The 15,563-nt window shown below is 40.9% G+C and overlaps 1 protein-coding gene across 4 annotated transcripts in view; it reads right to left on the reverse strand.

Moving 5' to 3' along the window:
• sema5a (sema domain, seven thrombospondin repeats (type 1 and type 1-like), transmembrane domain (TM) and short cytoplasmic domain, (semaphorin) 5A) overlaps window positions 1-15,563 on the reverse strand; it is a 146,606-nt gene that overhangs the window by 24,163 nt on the left and 106,880 nt on the right. For all 4 annotated transcript variants that reach the window (XR_006107011.1, XM_042510744.1, XM_042510742.1 and 1 more), the window contains one exon: window positions 5,836-6,061. Coding sequence is in view for 3 of the 4 variants with exons in the window: in XM_042510744.1 (XP_042366678.1) it covers window positions 5,836-6,061 (226 nt within the window). In the remaining variant the exon portion in view is untranslated. The remainder of the gene's footprint in view (window positions 1-5,835; window positions 6,062-15,563) is intronic.

Genomic DNA, 15,563 nt, shown 5'->3' on the forward strand with positions numbered 1-15,563 from the left:
CCAAGTGAAGTGATGAGATCTTGGTGTTCAAGTTCAAGTCTGGATGCAAGACTTTTTGTGTAGTTATGTGGTGATAAAGGGTGCTTTCAAAGACCTTTAGTCATCCTTTCTGGGATCAAATTAGCAATCCCACAAAGTCCCATACTGACTCGAGTCCAAATCATGTAACTACAGTCAAACACAAGAGCAAAAGGTATCAGGAAGTGTCTTCATAACATGAATACTGCAGAAGACTCTTTGAGCAATCTATAGAGAAGTGCATATGTGATTAGAGCGGCATGCATAATAGAGAATATGCAAAAAACAAACTGCCACGTGTAAGCTATCTTGTAATATAAATTGTGCATAAATGCATACATATTATATGAAGACATAATGTATCACAGAGTCAAAAGAAGAGTCACATAATGAGTGGGAAAAAAAGCCATGATTTATAAATAACCTCTAGGACTTTGCGTCATGGATGTTTAAAAATACATATCTATACAGGCAATTATGCAAATGGTATAAATGTTTGGTTTTTCATTCAGCTATGTGAAATGTGATACAAAAAGAAAAATGGCTACAAACACTAGAAAACTAAACACTGGGCATATATCACAGGGGGTGTCTTTAAATCACTACAGATCTTAATTAACTCATTGCTATCATTAAGTCATGATCACTGACATGAAACAAGTCAGTATGTTCTATAAAAGCTCATTGTAAATGCTTGGCTAAATCTTTCATAATTTATGTCTAATAATAAAGACAGATAGAGATCTTAATGTGAGAGACATTGAGAGACAAAGGAGAAGATATTCTGGGGAGGGGGTTGGGAAAGTCAAATCTGAAACATCGATTTATTCTCCATTGATTGGGGGGGGGGTAATATTCTCCATATCTATGCGTCACAGATGAGACTTCCAGGCGTTTGTCAATAACATGCACCGCGTCTCAGAATACAATCCAAATTGTCAAATGTCAGGTATATCTGATAGCTCTGATGCTTCAAGCTATAAACATGGTGACATTCTGCCTGAACAGGCGGAGATGAAGGAGAGCTCAGACAACATGGCAGAGTGGGCTGTTTATTGAGTAGCGGGGGAGGGACATCAGTGTGACAACGAGACAGCAAAACAGTCTTTCAAAGTTCATGTGTCTGTTTCAAATGAAAATAAAAAGAAGGACAGTGTTGGCTGCAGGGAGATTGTCTCTGCTCCTTTTTTTTTTGCATACAGTCATATGCAGTGATGGCAATAACACATTGCAGTTTACCCAAATGAGATCCAAGGGATAACTATTTGTTTGGTTGAATTGTGCCTATTCTTACCCTGCTGTTAGTGAGGGTAGGGCTTAGATAGTATGAACTCAGACGAACCCTGGGGAAATGCTGCCCTCCATTACTTTGGAACATTAGGTATTACACATTGCACCTTTAATGGAGTGATGCTATCAATCTCTGCTCTGTGCGTTCATAGGACAGAAAGCTGCTGCAGGATGTGTTAGCAGAAGTGCAAGAGGTGGATAGTCTCAACTAAAATAAGAGATGTAAGTCTCTATGTAATTCCAAAGTTGTCTTATTTTAGGCTGACATGCCCCCATTTGGCAAGTCATTCGGAGCCAAAGTCTGCGCAGTAGCGATATCCTCGCTAGGGGTGTTCCCGCCAAAACGCCTGCCCCACCAATCACGAGCAGTCCAGTGCAGTGCAAACGCATTTCATAGTGGAAAATCCCCTTTTTGTAGAACTGAATAACTCATTAAAACTGAACTTATAAAAACAGTCACTTGAAAAAACAGCATGATGAGAACTACCTTCAGTGACAGAAACCATCTTTGGGAAAAATGTATTTGGCATGTACTTTTGATTTTTAGTTTGACCTATGTCACATTCACTAATGTGGAGGGACGAGCTTTATGACCAATACAGCAGCCTGACACCAGGGGGTGATCGAGATTAAAAAGTTTTTGGTTGTTGTCCATCTTTATAAACAGTCTATGGTTCTATTTTTTTAGCTGCCTATTAGCCTAAACTACATTAAGATAGTGTGCTTATATTTGGAGACTCCAAACTGTCGAGCGGCTGCTTGGTAAACTGCAGTGTATTGTTCCTTATCAACACATGTTAAATACATAAGATGCAACACGTGTATGTAATAAAAGTGAAGCAATTAGTGGTTTAACTTCTGTTCCTTTACTTTTGAGTATTAAATAAAGTCATTATTTTTCAGTCAGTATTTCGTAATGAGTAATTAAGCTGTATCAAGCTGTTCACATGGCAACCTATTTTCTAACAGCTCTCGCAGGAGAAGCACAGATTTCTTGTTGAGCGCTAATCGAAACTAAGCCGCGTGATGCAAATAGTAAATCTTTATTGGGTGACACACCATTCCTTTTGGGTTCTCATCATCTCGGAGGGATCTCGGCATCCTTTGCCTCGCTTGTGGACATCAATACACACCACCACCGTGGTGTTAATTATCCTGCAATGGCCTCTCGCTTTAAGTAAAGTTAACTAATGTTCCCAGGGCTCAGGCACCTCATGCATCTATGAGAGGTGGATGGTGGGAGGGGGACGAATTGGAAAAATGTCATCACACACACCTACGAGCAAGCACACACACAAACAGATGCACATGTTTACACACCCACAAAAGTGGCACACACGCACAAATACACACACCAGTGCTCTCCAGATGGATGACAAGTTTGATAATGGTTGAAATGAAGAAGTGGATCACTGGAGTCCATCCTCTTTTTCGACAGTTATGACCTAAAACTCCTCCGAGAAGTGAATCATATTGAACTCTTTAGATGAACAATCAGCGTGGGACGTGAGAGGAGTGCAGCACACAGAAGCCACGTACACCGAATAGATCTTGTTTACACTCACGCTTTACACTGTAACTAGAGTGAACCAGTTTCTTTTAAAGTAAGGTGAAAAGGTTCCTTATTCTTCATTGAAGTTTTTTTTTTCCCCCTCAAACGTACACAGAATCAAATTCCATTCATAAAAGAAAAAAGAAATAGACACTTTTACTCATAATCATGAGATTTTCTCTTGCAATTACAAAAGAGAGAGCACTTAGATTTTTTATATTTGTGAAGAAAGATCCTGTGAGAGCCATTCTGTATTGTTTCCTACAGGAAGAGAGTGACCTCTAGCACATTAGACTTGGTTTTCTGCCTGAACAATCCCAGTGCAGTGTTTACAAAGTTATTTTAATGCCAACCACATTAGGGAAAACTTCTAAAAATCTTAGTGTCTCATAAAGAAAATGAAATAAAAAAGCAAATTAAATGCATACGCTTGCCCACTGTCTTATCCTGTAACGTAGGTAAGCTAGGATGGGCCATAAAGAATTATTTAACTGCTGGAAAGATGGTCTTTTCATAAAACTAGACTGTATATAATGACACAAATAATTACAAACCTGGTGCTACATTACCAGAGAAAAACAGACTGTGGCATTTGCTTTTGTTCAGGAATTAGACAACATATCATTATCAGAATACACTTCGCTGCACTGGACCAATAACATATGATCTCAATAACATAGTGCAGGCTTGGCCATTTTTGAAACAGGAAACAATATGGAAGCCAGCTGGCAACAAACAATCTCGAATTACAGCTAAACAGTGAACTAAAATATGTTTCTGAATCACTTTAGGCAAGAAATAGGCAACACAGTAACAGAATCTTGGTTTAAATTTTATCAGCACTGCCTAGTTTTACCATCTGGGGGTCTGGGGTCTGTGGCGGGCATACGAAAATGTGCAAGTACAATCTGTAGTTCAAGCAACAGCTGTGGAGCAAGACAAAATCGTTCTGATCATCTGTATTTGAGCTGAGAGTGGAGCAGGGAGATCAGGGTACTGGTACAAAGGAGGGAATTTTCCGCAGGTCATTTACACATACTACCCACATTGTTATGATACAAAGCTGGTTGAAAATTGCAAAGTATCCCTTTAGCTTTTCTTGTAATTACAAGATCTTTTCTTTAATTAGGAGAGAGCAACTCATAATTATGAGTTAAGGAGTCTATTGTTTTTTTCTTTTGTGAAATCAATGCGCTTCTGTACAGTTGAGCTTTTAATAAGAATCTTTCAGTGACGGACTTTTTATTTTGAGGAGAATTTTTTTCAACTGAACATTTACAAAAAGCAAGTTAATTTGGGATTTTATATAAAATGACAGTCTATGTACAAGGTCGTGCTTTGAAGCAATGCAGGCCAGCAATTTTACCTGCAGTGATATTAATTACGCATCTAGTTAAAATGCCAATATAGGCTGAAGTGCTATAACATCATATCAATGCTGTTAATAGTTTTTGACACTAATAAAGTTTGCATCTATTAACAGAGAAATTATGACTCCCCTTGTACAAAAGGTGTGAACATAACCTGCAGCATTGCTTGTTCCTCATTTGCACCTCAATAAGCTGAGTTAACAGTGTTTCCCATTTTTCCTGATGGCAGATTGGTGAAAACAACACCCATGTTTGTACACCGGTTGTTGAAGGGATTTGAAGCTCGTACTGCTCGGCTCATACATCACCATCTGCCTGCTGTAGCCTATAGGCTGCTTACATCCTCCAACACCGACCGACTCACTGCCAAAAGTGACTGCTGAACCTTCAGCCTTCGCTTTTCAATTGGTGTAATTAACACTAAACTTAATCTGATGTCAGGCTTCTAGTGACAACCTCTAATGAAACACATTGTGTCTGTTACTTCCTCCTGCTAATCAGAAACAAGACAGACCTATTAAAGCTCTAGTCTTTGTTCACTAATGTCTTGGATGTGTGGCTGTCACTCCTCTTAAGGCTTTGAGGCAGCAGTCAGGTTTCCTCTGTTCCTGCCAGCGCTCATGTAAAGCCCTTCAGGAACATTTAAGCGTTGGCTTCAAAGTGTGAAGAGAACAAGTTGTACCAGCGACAGCACTGGAGGAAAGACAGAGATTAATAATCAAAAATGAGGAAGAAGAGAGATCAAAAGAGAGAAAACCCCACTGATACCGTACATTAGGGCTATCCTGTGTGATTACCGCAGCGTGTGGCATGTGAGTGGTGTAGCGACGGACCACCCAGAGACATGATAGATGAAGTCAAAGTGATGGGAGGCAACAGCATCGTAGCCCGGCACTAACTCCAAAGGCTTTTTCCCTCTGAGGCAAAGAGTCATAAACAAACTTTAACTGCTGCATCTGTATCCGAAGCCGCTTTGCTGTGGTGTGGTGCCACCCCGCCTGTCTCCACTCTAATATGGATCCTTCCACTTGACAACGTAAACAACTTGTCAATTAGCAGGCTGTTTGTACAAACGTTTACAGCGTTTAATTCACCAGGGGTGTGGCTGAATGAGACTCTGTGGTACACCGACTCAGGCAGAAGGGAATAGCTGGGATGATGGATGAGGAGTGTGTGTTTGTGCTTCTTTGCAAGACTATGAGTGAACTTTGTGCATGCATGTGTGTGTGTGTGTGTTTGTGTGTGAGTGTGAAAGATAGCGCGGGAGAGCTAAAATTAGTTGTAAACTGCTGATCGGCTTTGTGGATTGGAAGTTCATTAACATGTCTGACGCTTTGATCCTCTGATGAAGTCGAGGGACCGTAAACACAAGCGCCGATTAAGATAGCGCTCCTTCAACTTTTTGCAGGACAGAGAGGGCAAAAGTTTGAAAAGGAAAGCAAGAAAGATCTAATGAACAACAGACACACACAGACAGAAGGAATGGCTTGAGGCAAGGAGGCCAATAACTAGCCTGCAGAGACGCGGAAAGCCAGTTGGAGTGAGATAACAGAAACATCCAGAGGCTGGATAGCTGGAAAGAGACCATCTGTCTCTTGCACTCACCGTCAGTGGAGCAGCCGGTGGATCCATCGCTGGAGCAGTAGCGCATCTCGATTCTCTGCCTGCCCACCTCTAGCAGGCTGGGATCGGGGATGCGAGCTTTGCAAGTGTAGCGAAAGCGCTGCTCATAGTGCCCACCATTGTCAGAGATGTTAACTGGTGTCCAGGGAGTCCAGGGTGTGGTCTTTTTCAGGTCAGGACATGGTAGAGTGTTGCATGACTGGTACTCCTGCAACCAGAGGCAGAAAACATTTTATTGCATAATTTTTTTTCCCAGTTGGAATTTCTTCCTCTGAACTACTGCAGGAACACGGTGGAGCAACATGGTGATCTCTGTGGATGACAACCCACAACCATATGATATAAACAGCTCATTCTAAGGTTAAGAAAACACAATGATTCTTATTTATCTCATCTTATTTATTACAACTCCAGCATACAGGAGACACAGAGGTGACATGATTGAGATCTGGAAGCTTGATCAAAGAATATATGATATATGGCTGAGCCTGTCATCTTGAAATTATTTCTAATAGGGTATTTCTAATGAAAAGAGGAAAAAACTACTTCACACTTCCTACAGTAAAAGCTCGGAACAAGCTGTCAGATGATGCAGTGCGGGCTCCTTCAGATCAATTCTGGACAAATAAGGATATTTTATATAATATATATTATTGATATTTCAACATTGTATATTGTGATATAGTTTTACTGGATGGTTTGATTGTTGTTGGTGTGGATAATTCTTATCCTGTATCAGAACATTTTCATAAAATTACTTACTTTCAGGTGACTATATACTAAAGAAAACATACTTATATTCAATTTCTGCCAACAGGTCCTCCTAAATCCTACAAAACGTCCCTTTCACATAAAGTGTTATTTTATTGCAAGCACGTCTGCAGGCAGGTGGATGCGCCACGTCCAGCGTAGGAAGAGATAATCAAAAATCATTAAAGTCATAATTAAACATGACAAGCTCAGACAGAAATATGTGGTGTATTTCCCTGGTATAATAATGGACAGGACAATGCCTTTTGAAATTCTCAGCAGTGACTAATATGAAATTAAACAGCTTATTTTAAGAGAAAACAAACAGCCTTTTCAAAGCTTTCATCATCATTCATCCTTGAAAGCCTCTTGATTCCAGTTTTGGCTGGGGTACTGTACCGTGTGCCACGAGATCCGGCACCACTCATCCCCCCAAAACATCCCTCACACAACAACCAAGCCCTGTTTGCCTGGCCCCAACATACCTGTCATTCTGCCTGCACACACTGACTAAGGATACATTCCCTTTAGACCACTTGCTGAACATGGCAAGAGGCAAACAAGCCAGGCAGAAAAGGTCATTCGTCAAGTTTAATTCATAACCGAGGGGAAAGGCTGGAGGAGAGGAGGAGGTGGTGTTGATAGAAAAAGAGCAAAAAGAAGGCAATAATGGCAACTCTTTCTCCTCTCTGCATCTGGCTTTAAGAGCCGGGCAATAAAAATGAAAAACACAGCACTGACGCTCCTACAGTATGATATGCGAGTCTCATTCAGAAGTGCCATGAGTATATATTTTGCCTCTGTGTCTCTCGGCTAACTTTTATTTAGACTAGTGGTTGAAAAAAAAGTATTCTTCTTCTGTCGTGCTATTTTTGATGATACGATTCAGGAGGATAATAGGTGGGTAATAGGCGGTCCAGACCCCTTTTGTGCCCAGTTAAATAAATAAGGAGGTGGAGGTAGAGATACGTCTGGAGAAAATGACACCGCAGAAGAGGAGGTGAGACGGCTGCCATTTTCCTCACCGCTTGTTTATTTATGCTGAATAGGCCTTGAGTGACTGCCAGACCTTGACAAAATAAGATAAGAGTTCCTTTCTGCACATCCGTCAGCCTGTCACATGGGATCGGCTGACAGGTCAGCTGAGGAGAGGAGCGCTTTACATTATACAGTATGCAGGTCTATTTTTCACCATCTTGCCTCCTCTCTTATGCTCTCTCTTGGTCTCACTTTCCATCCATCTATCTATCTTTATATTCCTTTCACCCTCTTCTTCACACACTGTTCATAACCCGCTTTGTGTCAGCTCTCTTTCTCCCTCCCCTTGTTTCTTTTTTCCATCTGTGCCTCAGCTTCATCCCTCTCTGTCTCTTCCCATCCGCCCTTGTTTCTGTCTCCTCCTCTCCCTCGCTCCCCCTGCCTCTCTTCCCCGGGGTACCAAGGTTAAAAACACAGGGAGGATTTAGATTCTGTTAGGGCCCCGTGATGAATGAGGGTGTCACCTCCACCGCACTTCCTGCCTCTCTCCATCTAGCACAGTAATCATCTCCAGACATTAATATTTAACATCATCACACATCACAGACCGGCCCACAATCTGTGATTATCAGCCAATAACAAAAAGGATGGAAAAAAAAAAAGAGTTCACCTCAGCGTCTCGCCACCGCCTACAGTGACAAAAAAAAAAAAAAAGCAACACATGGCATGAATAGGGGGGAAAGGCAAACGATCTGTGGGTGTTTGTTGTGTGAGTTGTTGATGGTGGCTAAACACAGTAAATATTTAATGAGGCTTGTCTGGTAAGCGTTTCTTCCTGCACTCTCTGAGGATTAGTGTCGATGCAGAGGGCTAAGGAGATAATTACTGGTTTTAAAGCTAAACCTCATTCAAGGTCTCCCAAGACAACTACAGCTAAAGTATATGCAGTTTACAGCAAGGTGGTCAGCGTTTATGTAACAAAGACGTCCCACTGACTGAACAAATCTAAAAAGCTCTGTGGCTTGTTGAAAGGACAAACTTTGAATGGAAATCTATGCACTGCCACTTTACGTAAATATTTTCAAAGTAGATCCCTGGCTTTCAAACGGGGGCGTCCAATTGATTTATTTTTCTTGTCTAATTTTTTCTGTCTTTGTAATGAAGTGGTGCATACTTTTACTTCCTCAGGATTCAATCTGAGAGGGAAAAATGACTGTTTGGATAAGATGCTCAAAACTCACACCAACCCCATTAACAGAATAAATGTAGGAATAGTACATTTCTGAAAACAAGTTTATTACATTTGTACATTTTAAATGTATCAGATATGTTGAAATTTAACGTTTCTTTTGGCTTCAGTCTAATGTTGTGAAAACACCATGGTAAATGTGGTTGAAGCTTCAACCTCCTGTTAAACAATACTCGTATTGGTTGTCACAAATATGGCCGGGAATTTCCCAACCTCACAATAAAAAATATCTGGTTTGGTTGCCACAATATTAATTGGAAATTTTTCAGCTCTCATAAAAACCATGGTTTTGAACAATAGTCTCGCCTAGATGTCATGCCATCTGCCATCCCCTCCCACTCCAGATTAGAAATCAGCTCTTAATCTGATCTACATCATTTTAGAAATATTAATGTGACACATATGAAATGTACAAATGTAACATACCTGTGGTTTGCCATACAATGCAAACATTTTATTTTAGTGACTGGGCTGCACAAAAACCACCTGATGCAAAGTGGCGTTGTCCTCTAGGTCACCCATTACAATAATGGAACACACAGGATTTTTTCCTTACTTATTCCTCAGTCATTTATTTATGTGAAGGAAACAGGTGTTTGTTAAAGACTAGGTATTATTATGCTGGTAGTAATGCTCATAAACTGAATGACTAAAGTGGGACGGTGAGAATATGACGTAATGCCGTGAAGATATGGTGGCAGTCCCCAGTATATCAACCCTGTACCACCTGAGGGGTCCATAATATGAAAAAGGGTTAAGAACCCCTGCTGTGGACTATTTCATCCAATAACAAATGTTGAAGGACAGTGGACAGCTTATTGTCTTTTCCTGCAATAAAGGAGCCTTGTTATTGCGGGTAGGCATGTGAATTCAAAATCTGGCATAATAACAAAAACAAAAACAGTCCCCCCGCTTTACGAGCAGCAATTTTTATAACATGTTTTGAATAATGCATTCAAAATGGACCTGAGGATGTGAAATAAACATCAGTATAGCTCTGCCCATAAAAACCCATAAACTAAACACACACACACACACACACACACACGCACACACACACACAAACACAAGCAAAAAACCATAACTCCATTCAAATGACATTCAGTGAGCCACAGCAGTGAATAGGTCATCTTAGGCATATATTACATGTTGGCCATGTGAATGTGCCTGTGAACAAAATGAAAGAGCAGCACTGTATTTGAATTAAATGAAAGAATAAAAGAAGCTGATCAAAATGAGCCGTTTTAAATGTCTCACTTCATTCTTTCCAGTCGATATGGCGAGCTAATAAAACAAAGTAATAAAACTACAGGAAAACAACAAAAACGAGGAAACATTTGCTGTGTTCTTCACTCAGCCACACTCACATCTCAATTTCGGAGAAATTAACCGAAAGTGAAAACATGGCGGAAAGCAGTCGAATGTGACAAGTGGCATGTGGAACACAAAATTGGATTCAATTAGTCTGCTGATTTCGACTCATATCTGTAGCCCCCCCCCCCCCCCCCCGCGGGGGCAGTGGTATGCATTATGGGCAAATGGAGAGCAGCGATTTTATGCTGTGCAACACCTTTAACAGGCAGCTGCTCAGAGACGGGCAGCTCTGTAATGTGTTTCTGGCTGGAGCTCAGGAGAGCTGGGTGGGAGGAGGACGCCTGATAGCATCGTTACTGCCTCGCACGAAAACGCGGTTGGTCAGTATGGAAGTGGTGGTCAGGCTGTTTGTGTGTGCAAATGTGTAAGGGTGTCTGTGGAGCAAAAGTTTGACTTTACTGGCACTTTGGCACTGATTTGTGTGTGTAGCGCGTGCATGTTTATAAGTTTATGCATGGCGAGTTATGGATTCAGGCAACTCCTATCTCACTCTGTCTCCATCCGCAGACCTTTCTGCTTATTTTTTTTAGGTGTTATAGGCTGAGGGGATACAAGCTGCGGAAAGAGAGTGTGTGTGTGTGTGAGTGTGTGTGTGTGTCTCAGAATAGTGTCTGAGTGCTGGGGAAGTAAGCCCTCAGCTTCTCCTTATTTTTATTGAAGAATGTATGAATGTGGAGTGGAGGGTGAAATACACTGTATATCTTTACTCCCGTGTGTGACTCTGTGTGTCTGTGTGTTTGTGTGTGTGTGTGTATGGAGGAGAGAGTATGAAGGTACAAAAAGCTCTCTATGGTGTCCGGCCAGTTGTGGGAGGTGAATAATAAGGAACTGTGCCTCTCTAGCCTCCTACCGTCATTACACTCATTATACTCCTTATTGGACTAGGAGAGCTGTAGGAGAGAGAGAGTGAGAGGTAGAAGGAAGCATGTGTGTGTATATAAGGATGCCTACATGTACACACGAATGGTCCAGATGTGAGATATGAGGGGACTAATCCTCTCCAGGGCATACGTCTTTATCTATTGTGGTCAAGTCCACTAAGACAGAGGCCCTAATGTTCCTCAAGTCTCCATGACACATCAGTTCAATTAGCAGTGCCGACCAAAACACACTTTGTCAAACTCTGACTTCTCTCTCTCTCTGTCTCCCCCACCAGTCTGACTCCATAATGAAGCCTGCTGTCGGCCAGGAGCAGGTCTCCCGGCTACACGCCAATGCACCCGCGCACGCACACACACACACAAACAGTGAACAATGCAAAAAACACACAAGTGTGTTCATACGTCAGTCTGCCTACACAAACAGCGGGTACTTAACTTTCATTTCGCAGTCTGGCGGCACGACTGGCAGGTAAATAGAACAGCTCTTGGTGTCATTAAGCAGCTCTGTGCATCGTCAGGCCTGCATGGCCCATATTTGACTTATTTAACTGAGAGAGGCAGAGTCAAGATGTGCAGTTCAGCCGAGAATAATGGTGCTTTTTGATCCTGGGATCTGAGAAATATTTGATGTACTTCACTGTATAAAGTAAAGAATACCTCAGTGAATGTCACAGAGACCTCTGGAGCAGACCTTCTTTCAACTGATACTATTAAATTAAGCATGTGAATGATGTGATTTTGACAAATCCAGTTAATGTACCACTTCTATCCGATCTCCACAGACTGGATGAGAAAGTGTGGAGGAACGAGCTAGTTATACAGCAACACAGTACTGTAGCTTATAATTGAAACCAAACTCCATGATTCCTTGCTTTGTCATCATGAGAAATGTGTTTAATAAAATTCAAAAAACTATAATAGAGTTGTCACTATTCTGGAATCTACCTTCTATACAATAACCCGCCTTGAAAAATATCAATATTTGATACATTTTTCAATACCATGGAGAAAGATTTTTTTTTTTTTTTGGAAAAGCTTAATATATATGACAAAACTATAACATGATGATGAAGAATTTTCTTTCTTGGTTTGTAGCAGAGAACAGCAGAATGACTGTTAAAAATAACAATAAAGGGAGTGAGAAAGCGCAGCTGGTACCGGTGTATCAATACTGCAGAAAATGAGTATTGAAACCATTTCCTGTATTTAGATTTGATGTGTCAATAAATCAATATCAACAAAAGTACATGATTTTTTTGTCAAATGTATTATCAAGCTTTATGAGATTAAAGGGGTGACGGCTCCCCCCGGCCCTATGTAGACTGCTCTGTAATAAATAATCATTGCATGTTGAGCTGAAATTTAAGTTTTTGGCTTAGGATCTTTTTAATGCCATTTGATGACTACATTTACAATACATCTAACAAATTGTACAGGGTCTGCTGAACAGATTTCTTGGGAAAAGCACTGAAAAATGTTTTCTTTTAAGCATTATGTAGGTTGGACAAGTCTGTGGAGGTTTTTCTATGTTAATTTCTGCTTCTAGAGGTTGAAAAAAGAAGTCCTCATGGCTGATAACCAAGCTGACGATAACTCTATTAATAAGAGTAAACTGATATCTTTCTGTCTGTATTTTTTTCTTTTTATGCTCATGAACAATGATTCTTTCTTAATCAACTCCTCAGTCAGTCGTTTAATTAACAGCATGTGGGTTTCAACGTGTGGTCATCATCAGGAGGTTCATATAAATAATAATTTTCTTTTAGCAAGATTGCAATTTACCAACTCAAGTTTTTGATATTAAAAATATTACATTTTATATTAACAATATTGCTTAATGAAGCTGTAATGAATCACTGCTTCATGGTTTGGGGAAAAAAATCGTTTTTCTTCCAATTTATCCAAAGACTGCCAGACTGAGCAAACATCCTCTTTTTTAGGAGAGGATGGGGTTGAGTGCTGTACTCTTGGTACAGTATTTTACTGCTGGGCCACCAGAGCCTTGCTTGTTTATTTCCAGCCCAGATTTTGCTGGCTCCTCTGGGGATTCAAACCTGTAATGCAGATACAGTGAAACGAGAGAGACGGAGCAGCGCTGCACGGACCATGGCTCAGACTGATGAAGTTGCAGTCATGTGGCCTTTTGCGTCAGCAAAATGAAGCACAGAGCCCCTCAGGACTAAATACTTCCATGATGATAAGACTGCTGAGGCTTCAGTCAATGACTTGCAGGGCAAACAGGGCAGGTTTCATGGAAATAAAGCAGCCACAGAGTTTGTTCTTTTAATCATGCATGTGACAACATTTTGTTTTAAGGGTACCAGGGTTGCATAGTGAATAGAGACACTTTTATTTAAATGAAAGTGCCCTTGACCCGAATCCCTACTAGCTTCACTTGAACTATTTTGTCTGTGACTATGTGCTGTGAGCTCCCTGTGGAGGGGGTATAAACATAGATTTTGCTTCAGGGATCAATAGAGAATCACAAAAAAGTAACAACTGAATAGATGTTTTGCTCAGCAGTTCATGCTGGGAGTTTTGACCAGAATGTTATCTCCAACTTCAGTTCATCTTTGATACTTTTCAAAATAAGTTCAAAAAGTTAGTATTTCCTGCAAATTCCCTGCATGACACCCCTGTAAAACACCGAGCAGATGTTAGCTTATCGCTGTCGATTAATGTCTGGCAAACGCCGGGAGCTGATCACAGGTGGCTGCCGCGATATCAATCCTGACAGGTAAACATGAATGCACACACGTAGATACGCCGCTCTAGCGTCAAAGACCTACACAGGGCTCAGCTTTTTAGGTCTCTGCAGGGTGTCTGGCCTAAAAAAGTAGCTGTGATGACAGAAGCTGCAACCTGTGTGTGTGATTATGTGTGCGTGGTCTCCTTCTGTTTAATTAAACATGGATCTGTCCAGGGGAAGAGCGCACAGACAGATGGCACATAAAAAACCAACTACATCACACTTTTCACTTTTTTTGGGGGGGTGGGGGTGGTCCTTGATGAAATTAAAAAAACGTATTCCCATCATCCTTGATCTTCAAGTGCTGAATACAAATCACAGCATCACAAACTTTATTGGAAAGGTGTATGCTTTTTCAAACAGTTTCCTGTCTTGAACACTTGAGCTTTACTTCTTAAGGGGCTTAAGTGCATGGAAGTAATTTGTTAAACATTGACAGCTGTGCCTTAAAGCACCTTATCAGGGTTGTAAATGGAAGGCGGCAAATGTTTCTTTGATCAGAGTAAATATGCAGCTATAATTACAAGTTAGCCAAGCTGTCCAAATAAAGTCCCCCCCCTGGAAAGGAGTCTCTGAAATCTGCATGTAATTACAAACTCTGGTGGCTGAGATGGCCCCAATTAAGTCCATGTCGCAGTGGCCAAAGACAAGGAGTCACGAGGGAACAAAACAAAACAAAAGGGAATGTAACTTCTTTGTTTGTAATCACTGTGAAAACTGTCCCCTCCCCTGACACCGAAAAACAACCATCTCTAACATCTCTTGCTCAGTGAGCTCAAACATCAAAAATACCCACAACTACAGACACTCAGGCTTCCCCTTTTGGAGACAGCAGTGACGAGGTGCTGAGACTCCTCGTGCTCGTCATCTCTTTCCTTTTCTGAACTGAGCTCCTCCAGGAATGTCGATGCATTCCCAGGATGCTTCTGTGAGGATAATGGTCTCTGCGCATTGACAGAAAAAAGACAGCTGCCATCTGATGGGAATGTGCATGAGATGATACGTTGCAACTGCTCAATTGCTACTTAATGGGAGGTCAGTCTTTTCATTTGGGGTGTTCTGCAGCTACTAATGTGTCATGGGCAATTATCAGATACTATATATGCTGTTGAGGTTGTAAGGCCTGTGTGTGGGATGTTTCATAGTGCTGGCAGTGTGTTATTTAGCAGCACAACGGGCCATTACACAACCTGTGGGATGTGCTCTTTTAGCTTAATGTGATTTGGGTCATTGAATGCTTTTTCAGCATTTTTCTTTAATCTAACATGCTTTTAATTTTACACAAAATGCCTGTGTTTGAAAATGTATTCGGCATACATACAGACTGTGAAGGCGCACATATTAACGTGAATTTAAACAGCTTCCAACACATGTCAAATCCTGATTTTACTCTTGAATCTAAACTCTAAATTTAAACTAGCCATTTAGAAAAAGTCAGGTTTAAGGATCATTTTATCCCCAATCCAACAAAAACTCAAATTTCTATCAAAATGATGGAAAAAAGAGGCAACAAACAAGCAAAAAACACACTTCAAGGATCCCCATGCATCCACAAGACCCTGACCCACATTCTTTAATCCATTTCCAAGAGGGACATGAGACACTACAGCTATCATGTTCATTCTTGCTTATTTTTACCAGGACTGTGGGAATGAGTTTGTGTGTGAAAATAGCAGCAGAAATAACACGAGCATCACATAATTCTGTCAACAAGGAGGACGCTCATATT

This window comes from Plectropomus leopardus, chromosome 21, assembly GCF_008729295.1.
Source record: "Plectropomus leopardus isolate mb chromosome 21, YSFRI_Pleo_2.0, whole genome shotgun sequence".
Lineage (NCBI taxonomy): Eukaryota > Metazoa > Chordata > Actinopteri > Perciformes > Serranidae > Plectropomus > Plectropomus leopardus.